General features: G+C 45.7%; 1 protein-coding gene across 1 annotated transcript in view; it reads left to right on the top strand.

Moving 5' to 3' along the window:
- cacna1ea (calcium channel, voltage-dependent, R type, alpha 1E subunit a) overlaps positions 1–17,223 on the top strand; it is a 516,576-nt gene that overhangs the window by 451,818 nt on the left and 47,535 nt on the right. The window contains exons 27-31 of the mRNA XM_080196651.1: positions 2,206–2,366; positions 5,704–5,838; positions 7,748–7,949; positions 12,308–12,472; positions 16,967–17,077. Of these exons, the coding sequence (XP_080052777.1) occupies positions 2,206–2,366; positions 5,704–5,838; positions 7,748–7,949; positions 12,308–12,472; positions 16,967–17,077 (774 nt within the window). The remainder of the gene's footprint in view (positions 1–2,205; positions 2,367–5,703; positions 5,839–7,747; positions 7,950–12,307; positions 12,473–16,966; positions 17,078–17,223) is intronic.

Genomic DNA, 17,223 nt, shown 5'->3' with positions numbered 1-17,223 from the left:
ACTACAGGAAGGATGTGGAAGCTATTGAGAGGGTGCAGAGGAGATTCACAAGGATGTTGCCTGGATTGCGAGGCATGCCTTATGAGGATAGGTTGAGGGAGCTAGTTCTTCTCCCTGGAGAGACGAAGATTGAGGGGCGACTTGATAGAGGTTTATAAAATGTTAAGAGGTATAGATAGGGTGGATTCTCGGAGGCTATTTCCCAGGGCTGAAATGGTTGCTACGAGAGGACACAGGCTTAAGGTGCTGGGGAGCAAGTACAGAGGAGATGTCAGGGGTAAGTTTTTCACTCAGAGGGCGGTGAGTGAGTGGAATCGGCTGCCATCGGTGTGGTAGAGGCGAACTCGCTGGGGTTTTTTAACAGACTTCTGGATGAGTACATGGGATTTAATGGGATTGAGAGTTATAGATAGGCCTAGTAGGTATGGATATGATTGGCACAACTTGCAGGCTGAAGGGCCTGTTTGTGCTGTAGGGTTCTATGTTCTATGTGCAGGTTAGGTGAATTAGCCATGGTAAATTGCCCCTTAGTGTCCCAATATATGTAGGTTAGCTGGATTGGCTGTGGGAAATTGTCCCTTAGTGTCCCAACATGTGTACATTAGGGGGATTAGCCATGGTAAATTGCCCCTTAGAACATGGAGCATTACAGCGCACTACTGGCCCTTCGGCCCTCGATGTTGCGCCGCCCTGTGAAACCGATCTAAAGCCCATCTAACCTAAACTATTCCAATATCATCCAAATGCTTATCCAATGACCCTTTAAATGCCCTTAACGTTGATAAATCCACAACTATTGCAGGCAGGGCATTCCACACCCTTACTACTCTCTGAGTAAAGAACCTACCTCTGACATCTGTCCTATATCTATCACCCCTCAATTTAAAGCTCCGTCCCCTCATACTAGCCATCACCATCTGAGGAAAAAAATCCTCTGATCATCTTGAATGCCTCTATTAAGTCACCTCCTAACCTTCTTCTCTCTAATGACATCAACGTCAAGTCACTCAGCCTTTCCTCATAAGCCCTTCCCACCATGCCAGGCAATATCCTGGTAAATCTCCTCTGCACCCTTTCCAATGCTTCCACATTCTTCTTACAATGCGGCGACCAGAACTGTATGTAATACTCCAAGTGCGGCCGCACCAGAATTTTATACAGCTGCAACATGACATCATGGCTCCGAAACTCAATCCCTCTACCAATAAAAGCTAACACACTGTGCGCCTTCTTAACAATCCTATCAACCTGGGTGCCGACTTTCAGGGATCTATGCACATGGACACCAAGATCTCTCTGCTCATCCACACTACCAAGCAGCTTACCATTAGCCCAGTACTCTGTAATCCTGTTACTCCTTGCAAAGTGAATCACCTCACACTTTTCCGCATTAAACTCCATTTGCCACCTCTCTTAGTGTCCCAACATGTGTAGGTTAGGGGGATTAGCCTTGGTAAATTGCCCCTTAGCTTCCCAACATGTGTAGGTTAGCAGGGGATTGGCTGATGGGAAATTGTTTTTACAGAGCATAAACCTTACCAAAAATGGATTCCCTTGAGTAAAAGCTCTATGGGAAAAGAAGTAAAGATTATTAATAAATTAAAAGAAAAGGCACAATAGTGTTACAACAAAGATTATCCAACCTGCGGATAGGGAGACATTTAAAAATTAGCAAAAGGGGGTCAAGAAATTGTTGGAAGGAGAAATTAGACTGATGGCCACAGAGGTAAAAAAAAACGTCAGATTGCAAGAACTTCTACATTTCAAAAAATAAATTCTTCTAAGTAAATGTGGTTCCCTTGGGAGCTGCCCAGGAGAAATTAAAATGAGAAATAAGTAAATGACAGAGACATTAGACAAATGTTTTAGGTGCGATCCTACAAAAAAATTCAAAGAGCTGAACGAGAGAAAGGAAGGGAGACAATAGCGTTGGTTTTTTCAGTGAGCCGCGAGTTACAATCTTAAGCTTAAGCTGATCACCACCCCACTCCAGTCCCCTTCCCCCTTTTTGAATCGTGAAACAGGTTCAACAGGCTGTCTGGCCTGCTTCTGCTCCTATTTCCTAACTCCTTAAGCCCCGACTCAGCTTCACATCATCCACCACTTCTGGGGAATGGGTGGGGACATGAGTAATGAAAGCAAAAGGTGCCAGTGGGCTTAGGGCTTTGTCCTGATGTTACGATGCCTGTGGTGTTCTGGTTTCAGGCGGTGTTCGACTGCGTGGTGACATCACTGAAGAACGTGTTTAACATCCTGATAGTCTACAAACTCTTCATGTTCATCTTTGCAGTGATCGCCGTACAGCTCTTCAAGGGCAAGTTTTTCTACTGCACAGACAGCAGCAAGCTGACTAAAAAGGAATGCAGGTGATGGAGGTCTCTCGTAACCCCGAGTGTATTGCATGTGGCCACACAGCACACACACAGTGACACACACTTAGCGACACACACACACAGCCACACACACACACTCGGTCTGTCTGTCTAAGTACAACCATGTAGTCTGCTCCATTACAGCAGGCATCACATTCAAAAATAGTTCACTGGCTGTAGAGCACTTTGAAACTTCTAGAATTCATGTGCGTGTATGAGTGACTGTTTACATGTCTATTTATTTAATGTATTTGATGAAGGATGAAGTGACAATAGAGGCAGTTCAGACAAAGTTCACTAGATTGATTCCAGGGATGAAGCATTTGTCTCAAGAAGATAGATTGAGCAGTTTAGGCCTATACTCTAGAGTTTAGAAGAATGAGAGGAGATTTAATTGAGGTATATAAGTTGATAAAAGTGGTAAATACTGCTGCCTCACAGTGCCAAGGACCCGGGTTCAATTCCCGGCTTGGGTCACTGTGTGGAGTTTGCACGTTCTCCTTGAGTCTGCTTGGGTTTCCTCCAGGTACTCCGGTTTTCTCCCATGTGCAGGTTAGGTGGATTGACAATGCTAAATTGTCCCTTAGTGTCTGCAGGGCTAGCTAGGGTAAATACAGGAGGTTATGGGGATAGGGCCTTGGTGGAGTTGTGGTTGGCGCAGACTCAGTGGGCCTCCTTCTGCACTGTAGGATTCTATGAAAAGGTATTGACAAGGTAGATGTAGAGAGGATATTTCCACTTTTGGGGCAACATAGAACAACGGGTTATAGTTTTAGGACAAAGGGTCGCAGATTTGAAACAGAGATGAGGAGAAATTACTTCTCTCAAAAGGTCGAGAATCTGTGGAATTTATTATCCCAAAGTGCAGTGGGTGCCAGGACTTTGAGTAAATTTAAGGAGATAGACATTTTTAATTAAGAATGGGTTAAAGGGTTATGGAGAACGGGCAGGAAAGTGGAGTTGAGACCGTGATGAGATCAGACCTGATTGTATTGAATGGCAGAACAGCCTCGAGAAGTTTAAAATAGGAGGTAGACAAAAGACGGTAACTACAGGTTGGTTAGCTTAACTTCCACATTAGGGAAAATGCTTGAATCTATCAACAAGGAAGAAATACCGAGGCATCTGGATATAAATTGTCTCATTGGTAAGACGCAGCATAGGTTCATGAAGGGCATGTTTGACTAATTTGGTGGAATTCTTTGAGAACATTTCATGTGCAGTGGAGAATGGCGAGCCTGTGGATGTGGTGTACCTGGATTTCCAGAAGGCATTTGACATGGTGCTGCACCAAAGACATAAGATAAAAGTGCACGGTGTTACGGGTAATGTGTTAGCATGGATAGAGGATTGGTTAACCAACAGAAAGCAAAGAGTGGGGATAAATGGGTGTTTTTCTGGTTGGTGATCAGTGACTAGTGGTGTGCCTCAGGAATCAGTGTTGGGACTGCAATTGTTTATGATTTACATAGGTGATTTGGCATTGGGGACCAAGTGTAGTGTGTCAAAATTCACAGATAACACTAAGATGGGTGGAAGACCAAAGTGTGCAGAGGATGCTGAAAGTCTGCAAAGGGATATAGATAATAAGTGAGTGGGTGAGGGTCTGGCAGATGGAGTACAATGTTGGTAAATGTGAGGTCATCCATTTTGGTAGGAATAACAGCAAAATGGACTTTTACTTAAATGGTAAAAAAATTACAGCATGCTGCTGTGCAGAGGGACCTGGGCGTCCTTGTGCAGGAATCTCAAGGAGTTGGTTTGTAGATGCAGCAGATAATTAAGAAGGCAAATGGAATTTTGTCCTTCATTGCTAGAGGGATGGAGTTTAAAAACAGCAAGATTATGTTGTAGCTGTATAAGGTGCTGGTGAGGCCACACCTGGAGTACTGTGTACAGTTTTGGTCTCCTTATTTGAGAAAGGATATACTGGCATTGGAAAGGGGTGCAGAGGAGATTCACTAGATTGATTCCAGAGCTGAGAGGCTTTGCTTATGAGGAGAGATTGAGTAGATTAGGGTTATACTCATTGGAATTCAGAAGAATGAGCGGAGATCTTATAGAAACATGTAAGATTATGAAGGGAATAGATAAGATAGAAGCAGGGAAGTTGTTTCCACTGATGGGTGAAACTAGAACTAGGGGGCATAGCCTCAAAATAAGGGGAAGCGGATTTAGGACTGAGTTGAAGAGGAACTTCTTCACACAAAGGATTGCGAATCTGTAGAATTCCCTGCCCAGTGAAACAGTTGAGGCTACCTCATTGAATGTTTTTAAGGCAAGGATAGATAAATTTTTGAACAGTAAAGGAATTAAGGGTTATGGTGAGCGGGTGGGTAAGTGGAGCTGAATCCACTAAAAGATCAGCCATGATCTTATTGAATGGTAGGGCAGGCTCGAGGGGCCAGATGGCCTACTCCTGCTCCTAGTTCTTATGAATTGCCTACTCCTGCTCCTAGTTCCAATGTTTTTGTTACCTTATGTTGTATTTGTGCTCATGTGTTTCTGTACTCATGTGCATGAACTTTGATACATGGTTCTACGATCATGGAGCCTTCTTTCTTTTGTAATCTGTAATCCTTGACAACCCCTATTCCAGACACCTTTTCAAGTGGAACACACAGTACATCTTTCAGTTCTACAAATCTCAGCCTCTTTCAGCTCCATTTTTTCTGAACCTTTCTTTCCCTTTGTGTTCACTTGGCTGGGGAAAGTCTCCTCCCACTTTATTTTTTAGAGAGAAGCTCCGAAAGGTAGCCTTGCTATGTCAACAGAACCCTCAATTATCCTCCTACAGCATGTGTGGATGTGCATGTATATTGCTGTGTGTCACGTATGTATAGGTATGTGTGCACAAGGGTGTGTGTGAATTTATGGAAGTGACTTTATGGTGTGAGTCCAGGTGTAAGCGTGTGAGGTACGTGCATGTTCCTGCATGGCATGTGTGTATGGGTGTGTGTGTGTATGGGCATGCACATGTGTGAATGTCTGTGCATTTGTGGTGTGTGTGTGTGAGAGAATTTCCTACATGTTAAATGCCTGTGGGTGTGGGTGCATTTGGGAGTGCACATCTGTATGTGTGTGGGTGAGTGTGTTTTCTGTGAATGGGTCTACATGTGTGTGCATATATATATATGTGGATGTGGGTTTGGGTGTATGGTGTGCACATCAAGGTGTGTATGGATTTGTGCATATATTGTGCATGTCTGGGTGTGTGTGACTGTCTGTGGCTGTGTATATGTGAGCGTGTAACTGAGTGTGTGTCCCTTTATTTGTGCACATTTTTATATGTCTGTCACCTTATGGGATTCTTCTTTTCTGACCCATTCAGAGGCCAGTATGTGTATCACGGGACAGAAAAGAAAGTTGTTGATCGTGAGTGGAAACGTTACGACTTTCACTATGACAATGTCATCTGGGCCCTGCTGACATTATTCACTGTCTCCACTGGAGAGGGTTGGCCGCAGTAAGTACCTGTTAACCAGGAGGCAGTATAACTACCATCACTGGAATATCAGAAAGCAATAAAAAGGAATCTTTGTCATCAGCTAATTTGAACCAGGCTCCTTCAGCCATGTGAAAAAGGTCATGTGGTCTGAACAAGGCTTGGCCTTCAGTTCAAATCATCAAGAGTATACAGGATAGGATCGATAGGGACAAATTGTTCCCTCTGCTGGGGAATCTAAAACAAGGGGGGTAACCTTCAAACTGGGATTGGGACACTCAATATGCTGTCTGAAAACAGACTGAAGGCTTGTGGAAACCTGGCACACTCTCCCCCAAAAAGCTGTCCAAGTGACAACTGGAGCTTTGAAGACTGAGACCTTAAGTTGGATAATAGTATCATGAAGGACAGACTCAAGTGTCTGAATGGTCTTTTCCTATTACAAAATTGCTTCCTTATTTCCTGTTCAGAAAGGAAGTGAGAGACACCAGTCAGTGTACAGATATCTCCCTGAGACAGACTGAGAGGCACCAATCAATGTACAGATATCTCCCTGAGAGAGAGGGGAGGGTCTGAGACACCAATCAATGTACAGATATCTATCTGAGAGGGAGGTAACTGAGAGACACCAGTCAGTGTACAGATACCTCCCTGAGAGTAAAGGAATTGAGAGACACCAATTTATTCACACTACAGAGAGACAATAATCTATTTACAATATGTATTAGCGATTTGGATGAGGGAACAAAATATAGTATCTCAAATATTGCAGATGAGACCAAGTTGGGTGGGAGGGTGAACTATGATGTGGATGCAAAGATCCTTCGGAAAGATCTGGACAGGTTGGGTGAGTGGGTAAATCAGTATAGTTTGGATAAATGTGAGGTTATTCACTTTGGAAGCAAAAACATCGTGGTAGATTTCTACCTGAATGGCTGAAAATTGGGAGAGGGGAGTGTGCAGAGGGACTTGGGTGTTCTTCTGCACCAGTCACTGAAGGTAAGCATGCAGGTGCAGCAGGCGGTAAAGAAGGCAAGTGGCATGTTGGCTTTCATTGTGAGAGGTTTCAAGTACAGGAGCTGGGATGTGTTGCAATTATACAGGACCTTGGTGAGGCCACACCTAGAGTATTGTGTGCAGTTTTGGTCTTTTCTAAGGAAGGATGTTCTTGCCCTCGAGGGAGTGCAGTGAAGGTTTACCAGGCTGATTCTGGGAATGGCGGGACTGGTGTGTGAGGAGAGATTGACAAGGTTAGGATTGTTTTCACTGGAGTTCAGACGAATGAGGGGGGAATCTCATAGAGACTTATAAAATTCTAACAGAACTGGACAAGGTAAATGCAGGGAGGATATTCCCGATGGTGGGGGTCACAGTCTGAGGATTCAAGGTAGACCATTTAGGACGGAGGTGAGGAGACATTTCTTCACCCTAAAAGTGGTAAGCCTGTGGAATTCATTACCACAGGAAGTAGTTGATGCCAAAACATTGAATGTATTCAAGAGGTGGCTGGACATACCACTAGGGGTGAATGGAATCAAAGGTTATGGGGAGAAAGCAGGATTAGGCTATTGAATCAGCTGTGGTCATAACAAATTGCAGAGACCAAATGGCCTCCTTGTGCTCCTATCTTCTATGTTTCTATGTTTCAATCAATGTACAGATATCTCCCACAGAGAGAGAGGGGGGGAACTGAGAGACACCAGTCAATGTACAGATATCCTCCTGAGCGAGAGAGAGAAAGGGAACTGAGAGACACCAGTCAGTGTTTAGTATCTCCCTGAGGTTCTGAGACACTAGTCAGTATAAAGATAGCTCCCTGAGAGGGAGAGAGTGGGGCGGGTGGTTACTGAGAGACAGCAGTAGGGTTGGATAGTGCATGCAGTACTCTGTTTTTTGAGTTATTAAAATGTTGAACTCTATGTTTTAATAGGGTGCTGCAGCATTCAGTGGATGTGACAGAGGCAGATCAAGGACCCATTCCGGGGAACAGGATGGAAATGTCCATTTTCTACGTTGTATATTTTGTTGTCTTCCCCTTCTTCTTTGTGAATATCTTCGTGGCGTTGATCATCATCACTTTCCAGGAACAGGGTGACAAGATGCTGGAGGAGAGCAGCCTGGAGAAAAATGAGGTCCTTATTATCTTCATTCTCACTCTTTCTCCTTCACAATGATCCACTCTCCGCTAACTCTCTCCACTTAATCTCTCCCTCTATTACACAAACTCTTCTAGTCCAGCTCGTTCTCCCTCCGCTACACACGCTCTCCTTCCTTGTCAATTCACACACATTTGTCACCCTGATTTTAAAGTATTAAATAAATGAAGCAGAAGATTTCATAGAATCATAGAGTCCCTATTGCATAGAAGGAGGCCATTTGACCCACCGAGTCTGTACCAACCAGGTCCCATCCAGGCCCTATTCCCATTTACCCTACTAATCCTTCTGATACTAGAGTCAATTTAGCATGATCAATCAACCTAACCCGCACATTTTTGGACTGTAGGAGGAAACCGGAGCACCCGGAGGAAACCCACGCAGACACAAGGAGAGTGTGCAAACTCCACACAGAGGCTGGAATTGAACCTGGGCCCCTGGCGCTGTGAGGCAGTAGTGCTAACCACAATGCCAACGTGCCACCAACTCCCAGTTATTTGATTGCATCTGGAGCAGTTTCTTGCTCCCTCCTTGGTTTAGGTGTTTACAGGTGTTTTAGGTGTGACAGAGGAGGGTTGAAGAGAGGTGGAGGGGTGGCACTGTTAGTAAAGGAAAGCATCACAGTAGTGCAGAGGGAGGACAATATAGAAGAGATAGGGATTGAGTCACTGTGGGTGGAGTTGAGGAATAAAAAGGGAGAGATTACGTTGCTAGGGGTGTATTATAGGCCACCCAACAGCCCGAGGTCAGTGGAGGAAGGCATTTGCAGGGGCATTTTGGATAGGTGCAGGAAGAATAGGATGGTTGTAGTGGGTGACTTTAATCTTCCTGGAGTGAATTGGAGGGGGCCTAGAGCTGGGGGTACAGAGGGAGAGGAGTTTGTGAAATGTGTTTTGGAAGGGTCTGTAGAGCAGTATGTAACTAGTCCGACTAGGGGAGGGGCTATACTGGATTCAGTGTTGAGTAATGAGCCGGGGCAGGTGGGAGAGGTAGAGGTAGGCGAACATGTGGCTAACAGTGACCACAAGTCCGTCTACTTTAGGATAAAAATGGAAAGGGACGAGTGCCGGCCGAACGGGAGTGTGCTGAACTGGGGAAAGGCGAGCTATGGCAGGATTAGGAGGGAGCTGCAGGACACTGATTGGGAGGGACTGTTAGCTGGCAAGTCCACGGTTGGCAAGTGGGAGGCTTTTAAGGGCAAAATGAAATGGTTGCAGGGAAGGTATGTTCCGGTGAAGCGGAAGGATGGGAAAGGTAGGATTAGAGAGCCGTGGATTACAGGGGGTATTGAAGACTTGGTCAGGAAGAAGAGGGAGGCGTATGTTAGGTCAAAACGACTGGGTACGGAGAGTGCGCTGGAGGAATATAGAGAGAGTAGGAGGGAGCTTAAAAGGGGAATTAGAAGGGCGAAGAGAGGGCATGAAATGGCTTTGGCTGGTAGGATTAAGGAAAATCCGAAGGCATTTTATTCCTATATTAGGAGCAAGAGAGTAGTTAGAGGGAAAATTGGTCCTCTTAGGGACAAGAGTGGAGAGTTGTGTATTGAGTCGGAGGGAATGGGGGAGCTCCTGAATGAATACTTTGCGTCGGTATTCACGAAGGAGAGGGGTTCGGAATCGTGCGGTCTGTTAGAGGGAGCTGAGGATCAGCCGCAGGAAATGTCTATTACGAGGGAGGAAGTGCTAGGGCTTTTAGGTAGCGTAAGGATGGATAAAGCTCCGGGGCCTGATGGTATTTATCCCAGGCTGCTTAGGGAGGTGAAAGATGAAATTGCTGGGCCTCTGGCGCAAATCTTTGTCTCTTCTTTGGACACAGGTGAGGTCCCAGAAGACTGGAGGGTAGCAAATGTGGTACCGCTGTTCAAAAAAGGTAGTAGGGATAACCCTGGAAATTATAGGCCGGTGAGTTTGACATCGGTGGTAGGGAAATTAATGGAGAAAGTACTTAGGGGTAGGATGTATGAGCATTTGGAGCGTTGCGGTCTGATTGGGGATACGCAACATGGCTTTGTTAGAGGGAGGTCTTGCCTTACGAATCTGGTGGAATTCTTTGAGGAGGTGACAAAAACGGTTGACGATGGGAGAGCCATTGATGTCATCTATATGGATTTCAGTAAGGCGTTTGACAAAGTCCCTCATGGTAGGCTGGTAGAAAAGGTTAAGGCGCATGGGATACGAGGTCAGGTAGCTAGGTGGATTGAGAACTGGCTGGGTAATAGGAAACAGAGGGTAGTTGTGGAGGGGACTTTGTCCGGCTGGAGGCCAGTGACCAGTGGTGTGCCGCAGGGCTCAGTACTGGGACTTCTCCTCTTTGTAGTCTACATAAATGACTTGGAAGAGAGCGTAGGTGGTGTGATCAGCAAGTTTGCTGATGACACCAAGATGGCAGGGTTGGCGGGTACCGAAGTGGATTGTGAGGTGATACAACAGGATATAGATAGGTTGGTGCATTGGGCAGATAGGTGGCAGATGGAATTTAATCCTGCCAAATGCGAGGTGATGCATTTTGGAAGGAATAATGTAGAGAGGAGCTATGTGATTAAAGGTAGACAAATTAGGAGTATAGAAACACAGAGGGACCTGGGAGTGCAGGTTCACAAATCCATGAAGGTTGCGACACAAGTGGAGAATGTTGTCAGGAAGGCTTATGGAATGCTAGCCTTTATAGGAAGGGGTATAGAGTTTAAAAGCTGCCGTCTAATGCTTCAGTTGTATAGAACATTGGTTAGACCGCATTTGGAGTACTGCGCCCAGTTCTGGTCACCTTACTACTGGAAGGACGTGGAGTCCCTGGAAAGGGTGCAGAGGAGGTTTACCAGGATGTTGCCTGGCATGGAGGGGCTGGGTTACGAGGAAAGGTTGGAGAAACTGGGACTGTTCTCCTTGGAAAGACGGAGATTGAGGGGGGACATGATAGAGGTATATAAGATACTGAAGGGAATAGACAGAGTCAATAGTGAGAGACTGCTCCCTAGATTGGTTACAAATACAAGAGGACATGATTTAAGGGTGAGGGGAGAGAGGTATAATTTGGATGTGAGAGGAAGGTTCTTTACGCAGGGAGTTGTGGGGGTATGGAACGCGCTACCGAGTAGGGTGGTGGAGGCGGGAACGTTGGACTCGTTTAAGGTTCAGTTAGATAGGCACATGAGTGAAACGAGGATGGAGGGTTATGGTAGGGGTTATTAAATAAGGGTTAGAACCTCGGGAGACACCGGAAAGGCAGGCTTGTGATTAACGTTTTTTGTCTTTTTATTCCGCAGGTGGAGGTCCACCTCGTTGTCAAACGAGGGGCATGCACACGGTGGGTCGTGCGTGGGCTGCTCTTGGAGGTTCCGGGAGTGGCCTAGTACTTCGTGTCGGTGTGTGTGCTTGATCCTGGACCGGTAGACAGGCGCCGCAACAGCTCGGTGACTAGCACTGCTAGCTGTGCAGATACATGGATTTGGGCCTGTGTCTGTGGGAGTTTGTGCATTCTCCCTGTGGATGCGTGGGTTTCCTCCGGGCGCTCCGGTTTCCTCCCACACCCCAAAGATGTGCTCTTAGGCTGATTGGTTTTACCAAATTGACACTATTCTCCCCTGAATCTGGCTAAGTCAGGGGTTCTATCTGTAGATACGCAGGGTAGAATAGGTGTAGGGTGATGCGGCGGCGCGGGCTCGTTGGGCCGAAGGGCCTGTTTCCCGTGCTCGGTTGCTCTTTGTTCCTATTTCCTTCCATGCTGCAGATTCTCCCTGGAGGATATGTGGGGGCCTCTCAGATTTTTTTTTTCCCATATCCACCCATTGTATCCTGTGTTTACTGCACCCTCTGATCTTTCGCCTTGGTCTGATCTCCAGACTGCATTCCCAATCTGATCTTGGGCTCTCTTTGATGTCCTCATTCCAGCTCAACCTAATCTCTTGTCCCTCTTCTTTGACCACCCCACCTCTGCCACCATTCCCACCTCTGCCACCATTCCCACCTCTCCCTCTTTGTTCCCAGATGACAGCTGTTCCCCAGTTGACAATTTCAACTCAACTCCCTGCCCCCATCTTTCACCTTAGACGTCAGTTCCCCCAGCAGACTTGTTCCCTAATTCTCTGCCTGCCCTGAGATTTTGCACAACCCACACCATCAGTTTTATCATCTGTTTTGGCCACCTCAGTGGCCTGCACCCTCATCAGATTGTATGCCTGACTGTCTGTCAATGAATGAGGCTCACTGCTCTAATGCTTGGAGTGGCTCAGACCCAGTAGCTGACTTTCATCCAGATCTGCATCTAACTGAAGAATTTAGGACAAAGGTGTGAAGAAAATTATGCTGTGGTAGTTACTGTATGTTCTTTCTCCCCAGAGAGCCTGTATAGAGTTTGCCATCAGTGCTAAACCTTTAACAAGGTACATGCCACAGAACAGACAGACATTCCAATACAGAGTCTGGCACTTTGTAGTGTCACCATCCTTCGAATACACCATCCTGACCATGATCGCACTCAACACCGTTGTCCTCATGATGAAGGTAGGTTCCTGAATGTTACAGTCTTGCTCACACCAGCTCCTGTCCCATCATCCCAGGAATACAGAGTGATTCTAGGTAACACGGAATAACATTGGGTTACTGTTTTATAATGTCTCCTTTAACATGAACTAAACCAGAAATTTTTGAAAAGCAAATGGTGAAGTCACATTAAATATGTCCACTGGGAGACAGGCCCATGTGATCTGGTTGCCATTTAGAAGAAACTCAAACAGAAACTTATTGAAATCAAGTGAAATTTTCACAAGTAGTAAATAACTCACAGAAAGGGATGAACTGCTTTTTGAGACACAAGCGGTGGTGGGGGGAGAGCAGATGCTACTACATTGAAAAGCTACTGCTATGGTGAAGCAAAATGCTTGTGAGAGGGGAGGTTGAGGGGAGACCTGATAGAAGTCTACAAGATTATGAGAGTCATGGACAGTAGGGGGCATAGAATTAAGGTGCGAGGGGCAAGTTTTAAAGGAGATGTACAAGACAGATTTTTTACACAGAGGTGGGTGCCTGGAACTTGTACTGGGGGAGGTAGTGGAAGTGGATACGGTACTGACTTTTAAGGGACGTCTTAACAAGTACATGAATGAGATGGGAATAAAGAGATATGGTCCCCGGAAGCGTAGGGGGTTTTAGTTAAGTCAGGCATCATGGTCGGTGCAGGCTTGGAGGGCCGAAGGGCCTGTTCCTGTGCCGTAATTTTCTTTGTTCTTTGCTCTAATACCATCTAACCCTAGATTACACTGCTCTGCTGCTTCACAACGCCAGGGACCCAGGTTCAATTCCCGGCTTGGGTCACTGTTTGTGTGGAGCTTGCATGTTCTCCCTGTGTCTGCATGGGTTTCCTCCGGATGCTCCGGTTTCCTCCCACATTCTGAAAGATGTGCTGGTTAGGTGTATTGACCCGAACAGGCGCCAGACTGTGGCGACTAGAGGAATTTCACAGTAAATTCATTGCAGTGTCAACGTAAGCCATACTTGTGACTAATAAATAAATAAACTTTATAAACACTGTATCACTGGAAAATGCTGAGTGAAGCTGGATTACACTGAGTAGTACTGAATAACACTGAGTTATACTTTGACACTGAGAAAATTGAGTGACACTGGTTACACTGAGATACTGAGTAACATTGAGAAGCACTGTGCAGCACAATTTATATCACATAACAATTTGCAATATTGGCTGTCAGTATGGCTGGAAATTTATTGCCCTGCCCGCCATGGGAATCAGAGCGGGCAAGGGGCAGACAGTGGAAAGGTCTGTTTACCACTGGTGGATTTGAATCATATGGTGCAGAAGGAGGCCATTCGGCCCACCGAGATTGCACCAACCATACTCTCACCCAGGCCCTATTCCCACAACCCCAGCTTGTCCTGACACTAAGGGGCAATTTAGCATGACTAATCCACCTATTCTGCAAATTTTTGGACTGTGGGAGGAAGCCGGAGCACCTCGAGGAAATCCACGCAGACATGGACAGAATGTGCAAACTCCACACAGTCAGTGACCCAAGCCAGGAATTGAACCCGGGTCCCTGGCGCTGTGAGGCAGCAGTGCTAACCACTGTGCCACCGTGCCGCCCTTTTACAGTTTTGGCATCAATGAGGCTGTAAAAAGACCTTATGTTTTTCCCAACTCATGTATTGGCTACGATTGGGTCATCCTTAATGTAACAAGCACAACAGGAATCTCTCACACTGGATAATGCTAGTTTATACTGGAATTTTGTTGGGTCGGGATATTGATTGATATGGAGTTGAGGTGGGCAAATGGAATTGAGGTATTAGCATGATCTGATTAAAATGCAAATCCGGCTCCGAGAACTGAATGACATGATTGCTATTCCAATGTGGGACCCTGAGCCACAAGAAACAGCACTGGGTAATAATAGTTAAAACTGGCTAATGCTCCTTAGCTCTGTGTAACAAGTTTAAATTTATTTATTAGTCACAAGTAGGCTTACATTAACACTGCAATGAAGTTTCTGCGAAAATCCCCTAGTTGCCACATTCAGGCATCTGTTTGGGTACACTGAGGAAGAATTTAGCATAGCTAGTGCACCTAACCTACACATCCTTTGGACTATAGGAGGAACCCAGAGCACCAGGAGGAAACCCATGCAGACATGGGTAGAACATGGAGACCAAGCATAGATAAATCACCCAACCTGGGAGTTGAACCTTGGTCCCTGGCGCTGTGAGGAACCCGTGCTAACCACTGTGCTGCCACCAGTTGGTAGTCACGGTTATACCTGGGTACCGTAGGTTTCAGTGAGTGATGCTAAAGGGAAATACTGCAGATGCTGGAAATCTGAAATAAGGAAGGAAAATGCTGGAAACACTCAGCAAGTCTGGCAATATCTGCGCAAACAGGAAATCAAGATTGGCAGAAGGTCACAGACCCAAAACATTCATCTGTTTCTCGCTCCACAGACACTTCCAGAGCGCACTGCCACATTTTAGGAAGAATGTGAGGGCCCTTCGGAGGTTGCAGAGCAAATTTTACCAGAATGGGTCCGGAGATAGGAGATTTTAGCTCCAAGGTTAGGGCTGGAGAAGCTGGGAGTAAAGGAGATTGAGGGGAGATATGATCGAGATGTAGAAGATGATGACTTCTTTAGATGAGATAGTCAAGGAAACACTTTTCCCATTGGCTGATGGTACATCAACACTGTACTACATTAAATCGAAGGTGACTCAGTATGGCTCGAATTAACAAAGGCTTTATTTGCCAATAATAAATAATTATATACACAAAAGGTCAGACTGAATTAACTACATGACTGGACCCAGCTCCCACTGCAGGACTTCCTTGACCCAGGATATGCACCCTCGCTCCTGGTTGGATGTCAAGGCAGGAAGCTGAGCCAAAGAGTCTGTCCCAATCACATGACTACCCCAGGAAATGCCTTCTTAAAGGGTCACACTATTAAAGGGAGATAGATATGAGGTTTTGCGCAAAAGATGCAGATTTCATAGAATCCGTACAGTGCAGAAGGAAGCCATTTGGCCTATCGAATCTGTACTGACCCTCTGACAGAGTGCCCCACCCAGGCCTTATCCCTGTAACCCCCCTATTTAGTCCACTAATCCCCATAACCTACACCTCGTGTAGGGGCAATTTACCATGGCCAATCCACCTAACCTATACATCGTTGGAGTGTGGGAGGAAATCGGAGTACCCAGAGGAAACCCATGCAGACACAGGGAGAACTTGCAAACTCCACACACACATAGTCACCCAAGGCTGGAGTTGAACCCAGATTCCCATCGCTGTGAGTCAACAGTGTAGGCGGAGATTTTTTTGTGCAGCAAAATTGAAACTCGCTGCCCATGACAGGGGGGGCCGAAAGCAGAAACAGTGAATAATTCCAAAAGAAAATTGGATAGGAACTTGAAGGAAGCTTGGGGTGGCACGGTAGCACAGTGGTTAGCGCTGCTGCTTCAGAGCTCCAGGGACTTGGGTTTGATTCCCGGTTTGGGTCACTGTCTATATGGAGTTTTGCACATTCTCCTCATGTCTGAGAACGTTTCCTCCCATAGTCCAAAGATATGTAGGTTAGGATGTTTGATCATGCAACAAAAAAAATTGTCCCTTAGTATCCTGTAGGTTAGAGGGATTAGTGGGTAAATATGTAGGGATATGGGAGTAGGGCCTGAGTGGGATTGTGGTCAGTGCAGATTTGATGGGCCGAGTGGCCTCTTTCTGTACTGTAGGGTTTCTATGATTTCTATGAAATAAAGAGGGTTATGGGAATCAAGGAGAGAATAGGATTGACTGGATTATTCCATGGAGATCTAGCATGGACACAATGTGATGTAAATGAGTTGATGATCTGCCGAGCATTTCCAGCACTTCTATTTTTGGATCAGTCACTAATAACTGAGTATCATCTGAGAACATTAATGAGTAACACTGGTTATATTTGGCAACCTGGATTTCAGTAAGCCACACTGAGTATTGCCGGGTTACACTGGGCTATCTCTGAGGGACACTGGCCCTGTTGTGCATCGTAAAAAGTCTGACAACACCAGGTTTTAGTCCAACCTATTTATTTGATAATATACTGATAATAAATAGGTTGGACTAAAACCTGGTGTTGTCAGACTTTTTACTGCGTTTACGCCAGTCCAACGCCGGCATACCCACATCATGCCTGTTGTGCATTACAGCCTATTACTGCCCAGTTCTGCGTGTCACAGCCCAATTAATCACACAATGATTCTGCACCTTTGCAAACACTCTATCCCTCCATCATTCCCTTTCAATAGACAAACTCAACTTGATCCTAATCTGCCCAGTTGGAATAGAGTGAGTAATGTTTGGATCCATTATCTCCTTTGACTCGTGTTGCTGGGTGGGTTAAATTAATGTTGGTGTTATTTCTTTGTTAGTGCTGGGGCCTGGAGACACTGGTGTAAGTTGGCTTGTCAGACCAGTCCCACGCTTATTGAGGCTGTGTGTGTGTTTTATTGCAGCATCATTCTCCCCCACCAGGCTTTGTGAGTGTCCTGAAGTTCATGAACATCGCCTTTACCATCAGCTTCACCCTCGAATGCATCCTCAAAATCATTGCCTTTGGATTTCTGGTGAGCAAAGAGACAAAAAGAATGCCTTGGGGAAATGTTGCAATTTACACTTTACAAATCAGAATGGGTGGAATCATGAATCACTTCTCTTGATCTCTCAGCAACTTAGTTTGCAACAAGCAGGGAGATTAAGTGAAATCTCGCAG

This window comes from Carcharhinus amblyrhynchos, chromosome 9 (genome assembly GCF_965287045.1).
Source record: "Carcharhinus amblyrhynchos chromosome 9, sCarAmb.v2.hapA, whole genome shotgun sequence".
In the NCBI taxonomy this organism is placed as follows: domain Eukaryota; kingdom Metazoa; phylum Chordata; class Chondrichthyes; order Carcharhiniformes; family Carcharhinidae; genus Carcharhinus; species Carcharhinus amblyrhynchos.
This window is presented reverse-complemented; position numbering and strand designations above follow the sequence as displayed.